The sequence below is a fragment of the Herpailurus yagouaroundi genome, unplaced genomic scaffold (genome assembly GCF_014898765.1).
Source record: "Herpailurus yagouaroundi ecotype Mexico unplaced genomic scaffold, PumYag 205, whole genome shotgun sequence".
Lineage (NCBI taxonomy): Eukaryota > Metazoa > Chordata > Mammalia > Carnivora > Felidae > Herpailurus > Herpailurus yagouaroundi.
The window spans coordinates 7,565,168-7,580,279 of NW_024412436.1; the positions used below are offsets into that span (position 1 = coordinate 7,565,168).

The 15,112-nt window shown below is 39.7% G+C and overlaps 1 protein-coding gene across 1 annotated transcript in view; it reads left to right on the forward strand.

Annotated features, from left to right (window-relative positions):
• KMO (kynurenine 3-monooxygenase) overlaps positions 1-15,112 on the forward strand; it is a 57,781-nt gene that overhangs the window by 17,330 nt on the left and 25,339 nt on the right. The window contains 4 exon segments of the mRNA XM_040451803.1: positions 3,836-3,905; positions 5,021-5,118; positions 6,316-6,405; positions 13,251-13,299. Coding sequence (XP_040307737.1) covers positions 3,836-3,905; positions 5,021-5,118; positions 6,316-6,405; positions 13,251-13,299 — 307 coding nt within the window.

A 15,112-nucleotide genomic window follows, 5' to 3' on the forward strand; every position in this document is an offset into this window, starting at 1 on the left:
GTTACTGCTCCCACGGACTTAGCTTAATAACCTTTAGATCTCTAAAGTGTGGTAGATTAAATCATATATCATAGCTGCTCAGTAAATTTTGGCTTGGTTTGGTTAAAAATTTTATTTAAAAATTTAAGCTCTACCATTCATTTATACAATCAACAAATATTGATCAAGTACTTATTCTGCTACAAACACAATGGTAGAGGCTAAGGATAAAATGGTGAGCAAACCCAGTTTGCAGCCCAGGAGGGTAGACAGATATTGACCACACAATCTCCCTAAAGCTGTAAACTTCCAATTGTGAAAAGCTTTTTAGTTTCTGCGGTCTGCCAAATACCACAAACCAAGTGACTTAAAGAACAGAGTTTTGTCGTCTTAGAATCCTGGAGGCTAGAAGTCCAAGATCAAAGTTTCAGCAGAGTAGTTCCAGCTCTCTCTCCTGGGCTTGCAGATGGCCAGCTTCTCCCCATGTCTCTTAATGTCATCTTTGCTCTCGATGTGTGTCAGTGTTCAAATCCCCCTTTTTATAAGGACACCAGTCATGTTGGATTAAGGTCCATCCTAATGACTTCATTTTAACTTAATTTCCTTTGTAAACATCCCGTCTTCAAATAAGTCACAGTCTAAGGCCCAGGGTTAGGACTGCAGCATGTGAGTTTGGGAGCGCACAACTCAACCCTTAACATTTTTCAAAGGAAAAGTCTGTAGCACCATGAGAACTTAAAAGAAGGGGGTTGAAGTAGCTTGAACAAGGAAGGCTTCCTCGAGGAAGTGAAACCAAATGGAATCCTGAGGATGAATGGGGGTTTACCAAGTAAAGAGGGAAAGGAAAAAGGTTCTTGGCCATGGATATAGTATGTGCTAAATTCTCTGGTGGCAGAAAGAGTGTGGTGTGTACAAGCAGTTGAAAGAAGGCTATATGATCTGCATAGTTTTCAAATATTGTGGAGAAAATTTGAGGCCTAAGATGCGTTTTTCTCTAGAGAGGCTTCTGTTTGCTTCTGTCAGGTGGCTGTGGTTCACAGCAGTCCCGGATGAACATGATCCAAACAAGACTAGGGATGATTCCTAGGCAGTCCACTGTCCCTTTGATCATTGGCTCATTTCCAGTTTACCTGACTTCCAGGATGTACCTGTTTAGAGTCCTGACTCAAAGCCTGGAGATTTATTAAACCCTCCCAAATCAGGGTTGCTGTCCTGAGTTCCAGACTTTATCCATCCAGTTTCATGGTCATAAACTCTGTTGAAGTTCCCAGTGGGTCCTGCAATTAGTAGATACCCTCAGACATGGCTCCAAACATCAAGTTCATCTCTATGTTTCCTTTACCTCGTAGCAGAAGTTAGTTCAGATAACCCATTTCACCGTTACACCAAAAGGCTGCTTGTGGAGAATAGGTTGGCTGCTAGAATAGACAGAAAGCCTGACATTGGTCAAGCATAATGCTCATGATATGATAGAAGTGTAAGGGTAAAAATGAAAAGAGATAGGTAAAGAAACATTATAAGGTAGAACTGGCAGAGCTTGGAAGGGATTGGATGCAGAGAATGAGGGGGAGAGAAGTCCCAAGGATGACACTTCGGTTTCTAATTTTAGTAACTAGATGGATAGGATAAATGGATATCATTCATTTACATAGGAATATGTGGAGAGAATTGACACAATGCAGGGCAAAATCACACGTTTCAGTTTGGAGCCATTGATTCTGAGGTGCTTGGAGATATTTAGGAGGCTATAGCAATGAAACATTGTATGCATGAGCTCAAGAAGGAGATCTGGGTAAGAGATGAAAGTCTTTGAATCCCCATGGATGTGGATGATGGACTAGGCTGGAAGCTTGAGAAACTCCAATGTTTGACGGTCTTTCCTTGCAAGGATGAAAGAGAAAAAGAAGGAATGGCCAGAGATGTATGAAGACAACTGGAAAAGAAAGGAAGGTTAGGGTGTCAACAAGAGAGTTAGTTAACAACATTCAATGTTGCTGAAAATTCTGGTGTGATCATTGAATATGGATGATCTTACAAAATATAAGTTGTTAGCAATGAGGCGGTAAATAAATTGCTATAACCTACATAAAGCTGTCAGAAGGCAACACTATAAAGTCTTCAGAAGACAACAGACAAAAAATTCTTCATAATCTCAAAGTAGGAAAACATTTCTTAAACAAGATACCAAATGCATTATTAATAATGTCAAAGATGGATAAAGGTGACTGCATTAAAATAAAGAACTCCTTTTTAAAAGCCACTGTAGAGTCTCACACTTGAAATGAATAGAACAATATGTCATCATACTTCAGTAATAAAAAAATTCTTTAAAGATATTATAAAGTTTAAAAGGGAAGCCACAGAATGTAAGAAGACATTTGCAACATTTAAAAATGATGAAGACTATACTCAGATCTATGAATAACTCAAGTTATCTGTAGGAAAAAAAGACAGATAATCCAATAGAAAATAGGCTAGAGGCTTAAACAGGCACTTTATGGAAGAGATCCAAACAGCCAGTCAGTATATGAAAAAGAGTTTGACCTTTCTAGCAGTCAGTCATATGCAGATCAAAACCAAGTGCTTTCCTATCTTACCCATTCACCAGAAGATTTAAAAGTTTGAGAACACCAAGTGCTGGCAAAAATAGACTGTCAGAAACTGCTGTTGAGAAAACACACTGGTACAAAATTTCGAAACAGTTTGACACAATAAAGGTGAAGATACATAAACCGTTGACCAGGAATTCCACTTTTGCGTATGAACCCTGCAGAAAATTTATGCACCTCTGCGCCAGAATACATGTACAAAAATGTTCTTTGCAGCATTGTTAATAATATTCCTGGGCCATCATTTCACAATGTATACACTTATCAAAACATGATGTTGTGTATGTTAAATTTATACAATGTTATATGTTAATTATATTGCAATAAAACTGGATTAAAATAGGGGCGCCTGGGTGGCACAGTCAGTTAAGCACCCAACTCTTGATTTCGGCTCAGGTCATGAACTCAGTTTTATGAGTTCAAGCCCCACATTGGGCTCTGGGCAGACAGTGCAGAGCCTGCTTGAGATTGTCCCTCTTTCTCTCTTTCTCTCTCTGCCTCTCCCCTGCTCTCACTCTCTCTTTCACAAAAAATAATAAACTTGAAAAAAACTGGGAAAAAATATTCCCAGAGCAGAAACAGCTCAAATGTCCTTCAACAGTAGAACAGCTAAATAATCTGTGAGATGTTCATGCAATGAAGACTCATACAGTAATGAAAGTGGGTGACCTGGAGTTTACGTGCAGCTGTATAGACGAATCTCAGAAGCATTATGTTGAGTTAAAGAAGAAAAGATACATAAGTGTGATTCTAATTATGTGATTCAAATGCAGACAAAATTAAACTATCCTGCCTTGGGATATATACCTAAGTGGTAAAACTATAAGGAAGCAAGGATGGGTTATTACAAAAGTCAGAATAACATTTACTCATAGGTGAAAGGCTGGGAATCTTAATTGGAGAGCAGGTAGGGGAGGTATGGATGGGTAGAGTGGTGGTTATATGGATGTTTGCTTTCTAACTATTCTGTAAACTGTACACGTTTTAAGATCTTTATGTATGAAAGTTATATCTCACTATAAAAATTTAAAAAAAACACCAAAGCTACCTCTTGAAATGATACCGTTTAATCCTGAGTTAATCCCACTATTTTTCCAATGGTGCTTTCTGGTAGTGACTGAATAAATCGATGTGACAGCCAAATACAGTACAAATACAATGACACATGATGCTGCACTTTACCAGTAAAAATTCCCTATATTTGTGACGTCAGATAAAAATATGAAAAACGTTGCTTTAATTCCTAGGTTGGATCATTAAATGCATGCTTCCTTGCAAAGAGGAATTTCCAAGTTGATGTATATGAAGCTAGAGAAGGTAAGACATTACTGAAAATTATGAGATGTGGTTCTGATTCTCTGACTTCTTTCTCATTACATTTTCTTTTACTGATATAACCATCGTATATCAGTGGTATTTCAGAATAGCAAGAAAAATATTTCCACTGTAAAACATTCCTCTATCATTTTTCTCTTTCCTTTGTGTGTGTGTGTGTGTGTGTGTGTGTGTGTCCTTTAGGTATTTTATTTTTTTATTTTTATTTTTTTAATTTTATTTTTTATTTTTTAAAATTTTTTAATTAAATTTTTAATTTACATCCAAATTAGTTAGTATATAGTGCAACAATGATTTCAGGAGTAGATTCCTTAGTGCCCCTTACCCATTTAGCCCATCCCCCCTCCCACAACCCCTCCCGTAACCCTCAGTTTGTTCTCCATATTTATGAGTCTCTTCTGTTTTGTCCCCCTCCCTGTTTCTATGTTATTTTTGTTTCCCTTCCCTTATGTTAATCTGTTTTGTCTCTAAAAGTCCTCATATGAGTGAAGTCATATGATATTTGTCTTTCTCTACTAATTTCACTTAGCATAATACCCCCCAGTTCCATCCACAAAGTTGCAAATGGCAAGATTTCATCTTTTTGATTGCCGAGTAATACTCCATTGTATATATATACCACATCTTCTTTATCCATTCGCCCATCAATAGACATTTGGGCTCTTTCCATACTTTGGCTATTGTTGATAGTGCTGCTATAAACATGGGGGTGCATGTGTCCCTTCGAAGCAGCACATCTGTATCCCTTGGATAAATGCCTAGTAGTGCAATTGCTGGGCTGTAGGGTAGTTCTATTTTTTGTTTTTTGAGGAAACTCCATACTGTTTTCCAGAGTGGCTGCATCAGCTTGCATTTCCATGTCTTTACATTTTAAAAAGAAATTTTTTTTTTAGAAAGAGGAACTTCATTTTTTTTAACCTCAACTATCTAAATTTAACTTAATACAAAATTACTACTGTTAGTGTTTTCTTTAAAGGAGTTAACAAGGTCTTTTAACTTGGTCCTGAATGCACCAGTTATTCAGGTGCTATCTGCTCACTCTGTCCTAAGATAATAATGAGCTGTGTGTAATACAGAGTCTACTTTCAATGTCTTAGATCTCCGAGTGGCTAAATTTGCACGTGGAAGAAGCATTAACTTGGCCCTTTCTTATAGAGGACGGCAAGCCTTGCACGCCATTGGCCTGGAAGATCAGGTACCTTGTTAATGTATTTTCCTTGTAAAAGATAATACCTGCTATTTTCCAACAATTGCATGCTCTTGATTTCATCCAGGCTCAAAGCACCAATTAATGTCAAGAACCTTTGCATGGAAACTCAGTCTACAAAGGTTTTCAAACTTCTAAATTTGGCAGGAGGGTGAACATTGGACACTTGAGGCAGCCTGGGGAACTGGGGCATGATGAGGGCAGGGGGATCCTGTGACTCTCCCTGATGATCTCTTCCGACACTGGGTTTGCAATCCAATGGTGGGTCTCAGCCTACAGGAAGTGTGACCTGAGGTTGCATCCAGGATGACAGGAGGCCGGCCTACAAACCTCATTCTTTTGACCATACAAGTCCATAATCTCTTACCCACAATTCTATACTCCAAAGAGCTCTGGAAACGGAAAACTTCTCATCACTAATTCAGCAGCAAACTTGACCTGATGTGACGCTTTCTATGGCTTAAAAAAAAATCTCGGTTAGTGTGAATATGTTTTGCTACAGATATTTGTGCTCTGTTTTGGGGTGATGCCTCAGAGTCCACTGGGTGTTATGTGATATCCTTAGAATTACCTATCTAAATTTTGAAAACTTTAAAATCCTGAAACTGATGTGCCCTCAAGGGTTTGGATAAGAATTGTGGGTCCTCATGTAGTCTCAGCGTTGCCAAACTTCTCACTGTCTAGCAGTAGCTTGGAAATATGAACAGAAGTAATATATTTTTCTGCTATACTTTTGCTGACAAAGTGCCTTTTCAATGATCATATAAGCCAATATGGATGTCAGTTCTATTTCCAGTTTCCTCAGATATGTGTGTGGGAAAATACCGTGCATGGGGTTTTGGGAGTCCTGGGTTTTACTCCTCATGCATTGCTCTGTTTTGTGATCATGAGAAAATCATTCAGCCTCTCTGACACTGACCCATTTTCCTTAATTGTAATATGTGATTTAGACTAGATAAAAGTTAAGTCGATTCCAAAAGCTAAAGGTTAAAAAAATCAAAAATTAAGTTCTGCAGGAACATAGCTTTCCTTAAGTTTCTACAACACCGTGCTTCCACGGCTCTTTGCATTATTTTTTTAATTTTTTGAAAATATTTGAAAACTCACATTTTAAAACCGATATCTATCTTATTCTATGATGCCATATTATGCTAATTGAAATTGATATTTCTTGGTTTATTTCAGATTGTAGCCCAAGGTATTCCCATGAGAGCAAGAATGATTCACTCTCTTTCAGGAAAAAAGTCTGCGGTTCCCTATGGGACCAAGTCACAGGTTGGTTTACCCTGAAGATAATGTTTACTTACAGTGGAATCTAATGTCTGGAACTTGACCTTAGCTTATTGGCCCTTGCTGTCTCTAGATCTGTCTTTGACATTGCCTGTGTCGGTCTGCAATTTGGACACATACACTAGTTAATAAATTAATCCATAGGAGATGAGATGCTTACAATAGGGCTCAGTTTCTAATAACCATTCAATAGAAGTAAGTTACATTGTCATCACTATTAGGCTCTTTGCCTCTGTGCATTGTTCATGGTGGCCTGGGACACCCTTTCTCTCCCATCTCCTTTCAGTTACACAGAGAAGATTACTATGTATTTATTGTCAAGCATAAAATGCAAGAACAACTCTAGAGGGTTTTACACTGTTGTTACCTTCTCCAAACTGACTCTCTTGCCCTAAATTTAACTGTAATGGAATTTAGAGAATGAACCAAAAATGTGTTTAGTGCTATATAATTTCTAAAACAACAGAGGCCATTTGGTGAAATCAAGTTTACAAAAGAAAATCCATTATTCTGCTTTGTGTTTCTATTATCTTTACATAGTAACACACGGAGTGGGGAAAGTATGTATTTTTATCTAATATTTATACCTTCTAAGTTTGTTTCTTTGAGACAGAATGAGTGTACCAAACAGCTATCAACCAGAGAAAAACTCCAACTTGCTTTTCCAACAAGGCCTTATTTTATTAAAGGCAGAGCCCAAATGAAGTTTATATTCTTTGAGTCTCTGAGCTCCCACAGAGCTCCCACTGCAGGTGGATTAGCGATTCTCAGACTCCTCTGGGATCTTGTTAAAGTGTGGAGTCTGATTCTGTAGGGCTAGAGTGAAGGTAGAGATGATGCATTCTAAACACACCCAAGTGGTGTCCATGCTGCTGCTCCATGGACCACACTCTGGGCAGCAAGAGATAAAGCACATGTGCTCATGGGAACAAAGTCTGTGTGGCTCTTGTGATGATACAAGTGGCTGAAGCACCTCACACCCGTTAGGATGCTACTCTCAGAAAACAAGAATGAAATAACAAGCACTGGAAAGGATGTAGAGAAGTTGGAATGCCTGCGCACTGTTGGTAGGAATATAAAATGCTGCAGCCACTGTGGAAAACAGTGCAGCCATTCCTCCAAAAATTAAAAATAGAATTTCCCATATGATCCAGCAGTTTCTCTCCTGGGTATGTATCCCAAAGAACTGAAAGCAGGGACTTGAAGAGATATTTGAACACTCATGTTCATAGCAGCATTACTTATAATAGCCAAAAAGTGAAAGTTACCCAAATGTCCATCAATGGAGAAAAAAAATGCGGTGTCCATGTATGTAAGATAATAAAAAAATCTATATTGGTTTCTACCCCTAGTTCCTGGCACAGAACTTCTAAAACTCTTGTAATGTCCTAAGTGATAAGAGCACTAGGAGATCTTTTCTTCTAATATTTGGTCTTTGATTGTAATTCCTAATCCAGAGCTCCTAAATCCCTTGGAATTTCCTGGGTGATAAGAGTGTCTTTTGTTCTAATGAGGTAACTCTCAGTGGGCTCCTGGATGGGGGCTGGTCACCAGAAAGACCAAGCCTTAATTAGAAGTTTGGAATTTTCAGCCCCACCCATCTGAAGAGAGGGGAGAGGGGCTGGAAGTGGAGTTAATGATCCAACATGCCCATGTGGTGAAGTTGCCACAAAAATCCCAAAAGTATGGGGTTCAGAGAGCTTCCAGGTTCATGAACACACGGAGGTACCTGGAGATGGCTCACCCACAGAGGGCAAACACATATCTTGCCCTACACGTTTTTCCATCTAGATGTTTATCTGTACCCTTTAAACAGTAAGTCTACTGTTTTCCTGAGTTCTGCGAGCTGCCCTAGCAAATTAATTGAACCTGAAGAGGGGCTCATGGGAACATCTAACTTACAGCTGACTGGTTAGAAGCCCAGTTGCAAACTGTATTGCCATTGGCATTTGAAGTGTGTGTGGGGGGGAGTGGGGGGTACAATCTCATGGCACTGAACCCTAACCTTTAGGATCTGAGGCTATCCAGGCAGACAGTGTCAGAGTGATTAAATTGTGGGACAGCCAGCTTGTGTCACTGAGAAATGGCCTGGTGGAGGAATCTCCCCCCTCCCCCCACCCCGCGAGATACATCTGGTGTCAGAGTGTTGTGCATGTGGTAGTAAGTGGGAGGAAAGAAGACATTCACCAGAGGAGAAGGGAGGTTTTCTATACAACATACACTGGAATACTATTTGGCCTTAAAAAAGAAGATTCTGACACCTGCTACAACATGGTTGAAACTGGAGGGGACTTTATACTAAGTGAAATAAGCCATTCACAAAAGGACAAATGCCAGATTACACTTATGTGAGGTATCCAGAGTGGTTAAATTCATAGAAACAGAAAGTAGGATGGTGATTGCCAGGGCCTGGAGGGAGGGAGAAATGGGGAGCCATTGCTTAGTGTGTAGAGAGTTTCAGTCTTATAAGATGAAGATTTCTGTGGATGGACGTTGCTGATGCCCATACACAGTGTGAATGTATTTAATGCCACTGAACTGTGTACTTAAAAAGGAGTTAAAATGGTAAATGTTATATCATGTGTGTTCTACTCGATAACATGTATTTAAAAAGTGGCAGAAAGGAAAACATTCCAACAACTAAGGGCCTATGGGAGATGGGAGGGAGTGGGGAAAGATCCATTTTTTTTCCATTTAGTGACTTTCTAAAATAGTAACCTGCTTATTTTGGGCATGGTAAAAACATAGGTACAGAGTCTTAATGTATGAGCCAGGCAGGAGAAGGAAGGGGAAGAAGATCCACTGATCATCCCTGATCAGATAAACAGTTTTGGATCATTAACATGTCCTGTTCAAGTGGCCCCAAGCTGGGCTTGGCGTTGTAGGAAAGGAACACAAGGTTTACACATAGCAGTCCAGGGTAAGCTATACGTACTAAACGTATCCTGTCATAAACACTAACTCTTCTGTGTTCCATACTGCGTGCTAGTGCTGGTTACTGAGGACTGGGAGAGGAGCTTGTAAGCATTGAGGGCAGACGGTAATCAAGTTCTTGCAAAAAGAACTCTTCTGAGAGATGGAGTGCTCAGCTGTATGGTTTGGAGAAGGAAGAAGCTTCAGTTTTCCGAGAAGACCTCACGGAAAAAGCGAGGATTGAGGCGGACATTTTGTTTAAATATTAAATCGACAGCAAAATAGTGTTCTCCCAATTAAAGGAGCATCCGTCTATGGACGGAAGTTGGGTGAGACAAGAACTCTAAAAATATATAAATATTTAAGTGCCCAGTGTGTATTGGGTAAGAACACTTGTGATGCACTTTCGCATTACAGAATCATAGCGTGATCAGCAACCTTGGATTCCTTGAATCCAACCACCTTGTTTTACGGATGATGAGACAGGCTGCATGAGTACATGAGGTCAACATCAAGGGAGGCACGGGCAGGTGTCCTCATGGACAGTGGCCAGCGCAACATAGGTGTTGGAGGAGCTCCCAGGAGTCCTGGGCAGTATTGCTAAGTTGTATTATTGCCTTTGCTAAATTGAGAGTGACCACAGTAATCATCCCTACCTTTGTCTTGGATTCACAGGGAGTTAGCTAAGAAGGCCAATTCTGACATCATTCCCTCCCCAGAGACTGGGTCAACAAAGTATGAGTAGACAGAGGAATAAAATGTGGTTCAGAATATCGGAACATTAGATGAGCAGAGGGAAGTGGACCTGAGCACCAAACTGAGTTTCTTACCCCCAGCACTGGAGTGGGGGTGGGACAGCTTCATTTCTACTGGTGCCCAAGAGGGTGAAGCTGTTGGTGGGAGTTACCATATGGGACCTTCAACACAGAAGAAGCAGGAAGTGATCACTCACCCACGGTCCTGTCATTCTCAATTCTTAAGAACTCAGTCAGTGCTAAATTTGCAGCCACCTTTCTTTCTTTGGTTTGCATCATTACTCTTATGACAGGGTTGAACATGGGGCCTCCTTTAAGAGCTACATAAAATTGCCTTGAATCACTCAATTCCACAGCCTGTGGAAGTCAAAAGCCCTCCCCATGACCCCAGGATTTCTGCAAATCCCCAGGCAGCCCATCTTCTGTTGGCATCAACCTTCTCTGAGCCTTCTTCCTCCAGCTGTTGTATTCTCTGCCTTTCCTCCCTGGCAGGGTCCAGACTCTTCCAGTCTTGCTCATTCCAGCCATCTCCCTCCCAAATTGTCCTGGGAACTATCAAAATATTCTCTGACATACAGAGCAGGTCAGAGCTCCCCAATTTTTTTTAATGATGCAGAGAAAAAAATTTTTTAATTTTATTTTAATTCCAGTGTAGTTAACATACAGTGTTATATTACTTTCGGGTGCACACGATAGTGATTCAACACTTCCATATACTACTAGGTGCCCATCAGGATAAGTGTACTCTTAATCCCCTTCACCTATTTCTCCCATCCCCCCCCACCTCCCCTAGCTCCCCAGTTCCTATGCCCCAAATAGAGGAATAGAGCCCCCTTAGTAGAAAACATTCCCTTTTACAGGCTTTCAGGATATAGGGTGTAAACATGTTTTTCTAAAATATCTGAAAAAGTCAGCACTGCAACTCTTGTTGTACAAATCTCCAAAGGAGATTATCAAACTTCCTTTAGGTTTCATTGTTAATGTTTTGGTTACAAGGACCTCTTTATACTTCCTGACTTGTTTCTTCTTTTTTTAATCACTGTTGTATTTTATTAAGGACTTTTGTGAAGGTTCGTTTGAAACAACCTGGTCTGTAAAATACAACTGAGTCACTAAGCAGCAACAGACAGAAGCCAGTTTCAGTCTTGGATTAATGTTGAATTCATTTATAATTACTCTACTATATGTCTAGGAAGAATACATAGGATTTTTTAAAATGCAATATGATGAGTAAGGACAGTTGAATACTGACTCACAAAATAGAGTAAATTGTAGTCATTTGAGCTGCTATTTGAAATTTATGGCTGCCAGCTGACAACCAGAGTTCTTATTTGTTTTTGTCATTGTTGTGATAAATAAGTTCAATAAAGCTATCCAGATAGGAAATGTGGAGCTGGACTATGAGAATTATTTCTTTGTAGCCTTCACCAGAGATGCAGTTCCCCCCCCCCCGCCCCAGTCTTATTGAGAAACAATGGATGTTCATCACTATATAAGTTCAAGGTGAACAACGCTATAATTTGATTAACATGTGTGGTGAAGACTTGTTTGTTCTTATTTTTTCTTCATAAGACCAACTCTTTAGAATAGGCATTGGAGAAGTGGGGCTTGATGGGGGAGGCTCTAACTTTCGCCTGCAGATGCCGGGTAGAAGGACAGGGACTCTCCACAGGACCCATGTGTGTATCAGTTCCCAAATGATGCGGAGGTCAACCAAGCCTGGCCGCTGATAAGGAAAGAATAGTTTCCCTCCGTATATGAGTTTCCCTAATTTAAATGTTTCCAAACATATTTTGAATGGCAAGTGTGGTTTCCATTGAAATTAGGTCATTAATGACACAGAAGACTGGAAAACAGAACAAAAGAGGCAGAGAATGAAGTCCTGTTCATTTTAATTCATAGCAAAGACACAGGAAGCCCCTCTCCAGTCATTGCCTCTGTAGCATGACCGAATTGTTTTTACACCAACTGTAGGGTTCACTGTTAATATTAAATGTCTACTTTGGGATGAGGTGAAGGTTTATAAAATGAGCATATTTGTATGAAATGATGTGATGTTTCAAAATTTGGGAAACATATGCTTTAAAGTTTTAAAGAATAGGTTCACCCTGAACTGTGAGGTTGTATTATGACTTTCACGGGCCCTAGGTGGGCACTTTCGCCTTTGTGGGTCCCTCTCCCTCTGAAACAATAAATATTAAAAATTAGATTTTAGGAGGGCATTGGTACAAAGATGAAAATAACCCAGGCTGGGGTGCCAGGGTGGCTCAGTCAGTTAAGCATCCAACTTTGGCTCAGGTCATGAACTCACGGTCTCTGGGTTTGAGCCCCATGTCAGACTCTGTGCTGACAGCTCAGAGCCTGGAGCCTGCTTCGGATTCTGTGTCTCCCTCTCCCTACCCCTCACCTTCTCATGCTCTGTCTCTGTCTCTCAAAAATGAATAAACATTAAAAAAATAAATAAAAATAAAATAACCCAGGCTGGATTCATTCTCATAGATTCATTACCTTTATTTTTTTTTTCTTCTAATTTCAGTATAAACTAAAATTAAAACATTTTCGTGAACCCCTAAAAGTATGTGGACCCTGGGCATTGTGCCCACTGTGCCTTTTGGAACAGGCGGCCCTGTTTAATTGTCCTATAAAGTCAGAAATAAAGAACACATGTCCCAGGGAGGGCTGACCCTGCTTCTATGCACAATTTCCTCACCATTACCATTCCCCCCCCAACACACATTCCTTTCACATTTAATGAATGCCTTCCAGGTAGTCTCTTTAGGAAAAACCACATTTATTCCAACGTCGCTGTCATTACTGAAGTTTTTCTAACACATCAATTTGTAGATCTAAGATGAAAATACAAGATGTTGTTAAAACTATCTTAGTAAAAATAACATTTTTGCTATAAAAGAAGGATTTGGTTTTTATAATATCAAACCTTGAAAAAGCCAAAGTTGTAACTTGAACCTTGTTTTATATGTATTTGGTTAAAGTGTTTATTTTTAAAAGGCTAATTAGCTAAATGGTTATGAAACTAAGTTGGCAAACTTCTGCTAAGTATTTCCTACTGCTGAATGAATAATAATGAATAATGTGAATAATAATGAATAATATTTGTCTATTCTTCAGAAGTAAACAGTATCTACTATATTTTTCTTGCAGTATATTCTTTCTATAAGCAGAGAAAATCTAAACAAGGAGCTGTTGACTGGTAAGTCCAATGCTTTATTCCGTTGTCACTTTCAGTAAAGCACGTAAGCCTAACCCTGTTACATGATTCACTGGGATTTGCTTACTATTCCTTTTCATGGGTTATTCATGGGTGATTAAGGGCAAGGCTATGTACAATACCAAGTCCTTGAAAAGTAGTAGTGATGCGTCCTCTGGCATCTCTTTTTCATCTTGTCACTGATCTAAATAAAAATCATTTGTTCAACACACGTTGAATTCCTATTGTCTTTTCAACACTGGAATGAATGAGTGTTCACCCCGGAAGAACTCATGGACTAGAGGAACAACAGATACCCTCGAACGATTTGCAAAAAGACACGATTAGGTCTTCACTATGGAAAGATCAAAAGCAGTAGTTGAAGGCTGAAGAGGGCTGCAGTCTTCAGAGTATTATGATAATCCCTGGGTGCATAAAGCCAACCCTGAATTTAAAGCCAGAGCACAGGGGCCAATTTGTAGGAATTGTAGGAAACCAAATAGCAGAGGGTGTAGGAGGTTGAAAAAAAGGAAGGCATAAAACATACCTTGAGGACTCTAATGTGTTACAGACACACCCATTAATGGAGAAGCCACTGGATTGCAAATTAAACTTGCAGCGTGGATGATCAGTGCAATCACTTGCCAGGTAGCCCTTGGCCATAACAGCTTTTTCTCCTCTTCAGTATTTGTGCTAATTAGATTCATTCCCTGCAGAACATAACACTTGAGTAATTCTATCTTTTTTTACATTTTTTAAATATGAAATTTATTGTCAAATTTTCCATACAGCAGCCAGTGCTCATCCCAAAAGGTGCTCTCCTCAATACTATCTTTTAAATCAACTCCTCTCTGTAATCCAGCAGCCTCCGAGTTCTGGAGAGCAGAGTTTCTACATGACTATCTGTGTTTCTCCCCACCCTTCTACCCAGAATGATTCTGCAGTGTTTCTGTTGAATTGAATTGAGCTGGCAGGAGGTGTGCTGGGAAGATCATTCTAGCTGATTCACCACGGACTTCAGAAATAGGGCTCAATATTCTTCTTAATTTTACTTCTTGACTTACATTTGCAAGACCATCTTTTGGATGGGTAGATGGGGGGGGGGGAGGTGGCTAGATATACTGATATTGATCTCAAGAAGCCACAAAACAGCTTTTTAAAAAGTGGTATGGCCAACCTAAGACAATCTCTTTAGAGCATCTCTGAATTTATTAAGAATGAGAGCAAACACTCACTGAGACCCCGGGGAGTGTGTTAAGTGCTCTATAGAGCACTCTATAGATGCTCTATAGCGCATCGATTTTTATAACCCTCCCAACAGCTCTGTGAGGGAGGAGCTCCTTTTCCCTCAGTTTGACAGGGGAGGAGGCTTCTCATGCTCCCCGTACAGCAGCCCACACTGCTAATAAGTGGTAGAGTCTGTGCTGGAGCTGGATCTGTTACTCCAAAGTCCATGCCTTTATCTCCTAGAGTCAGTGCCTCCAATATTACACATGAAATATCTGCTAGCAGTAGGAGCTACAACCTGGGAAGAGCTGATCTTGGTGGACAGACCAGAAGCTCCCATACCTGGTTTTCCTTGGGAACGTTCTGCACAGTGTGCAATTTCATAAATGCCAGAAATATGTGAATAAAGTGTACATACATGGACTTTCTCTTTTTTTCATTTCATTTATTTTATTTTTATTTTATCTTTTTTTTTATAAGTTTCAAGTTTTTATTTAAATTCGTTAGTTAACATATAGTGTAATATTAGTTTCAGGAGTATTTAGTGTTGCATAAAATACCCAGTGCTCATCACAAGTGCCCTCCTTAA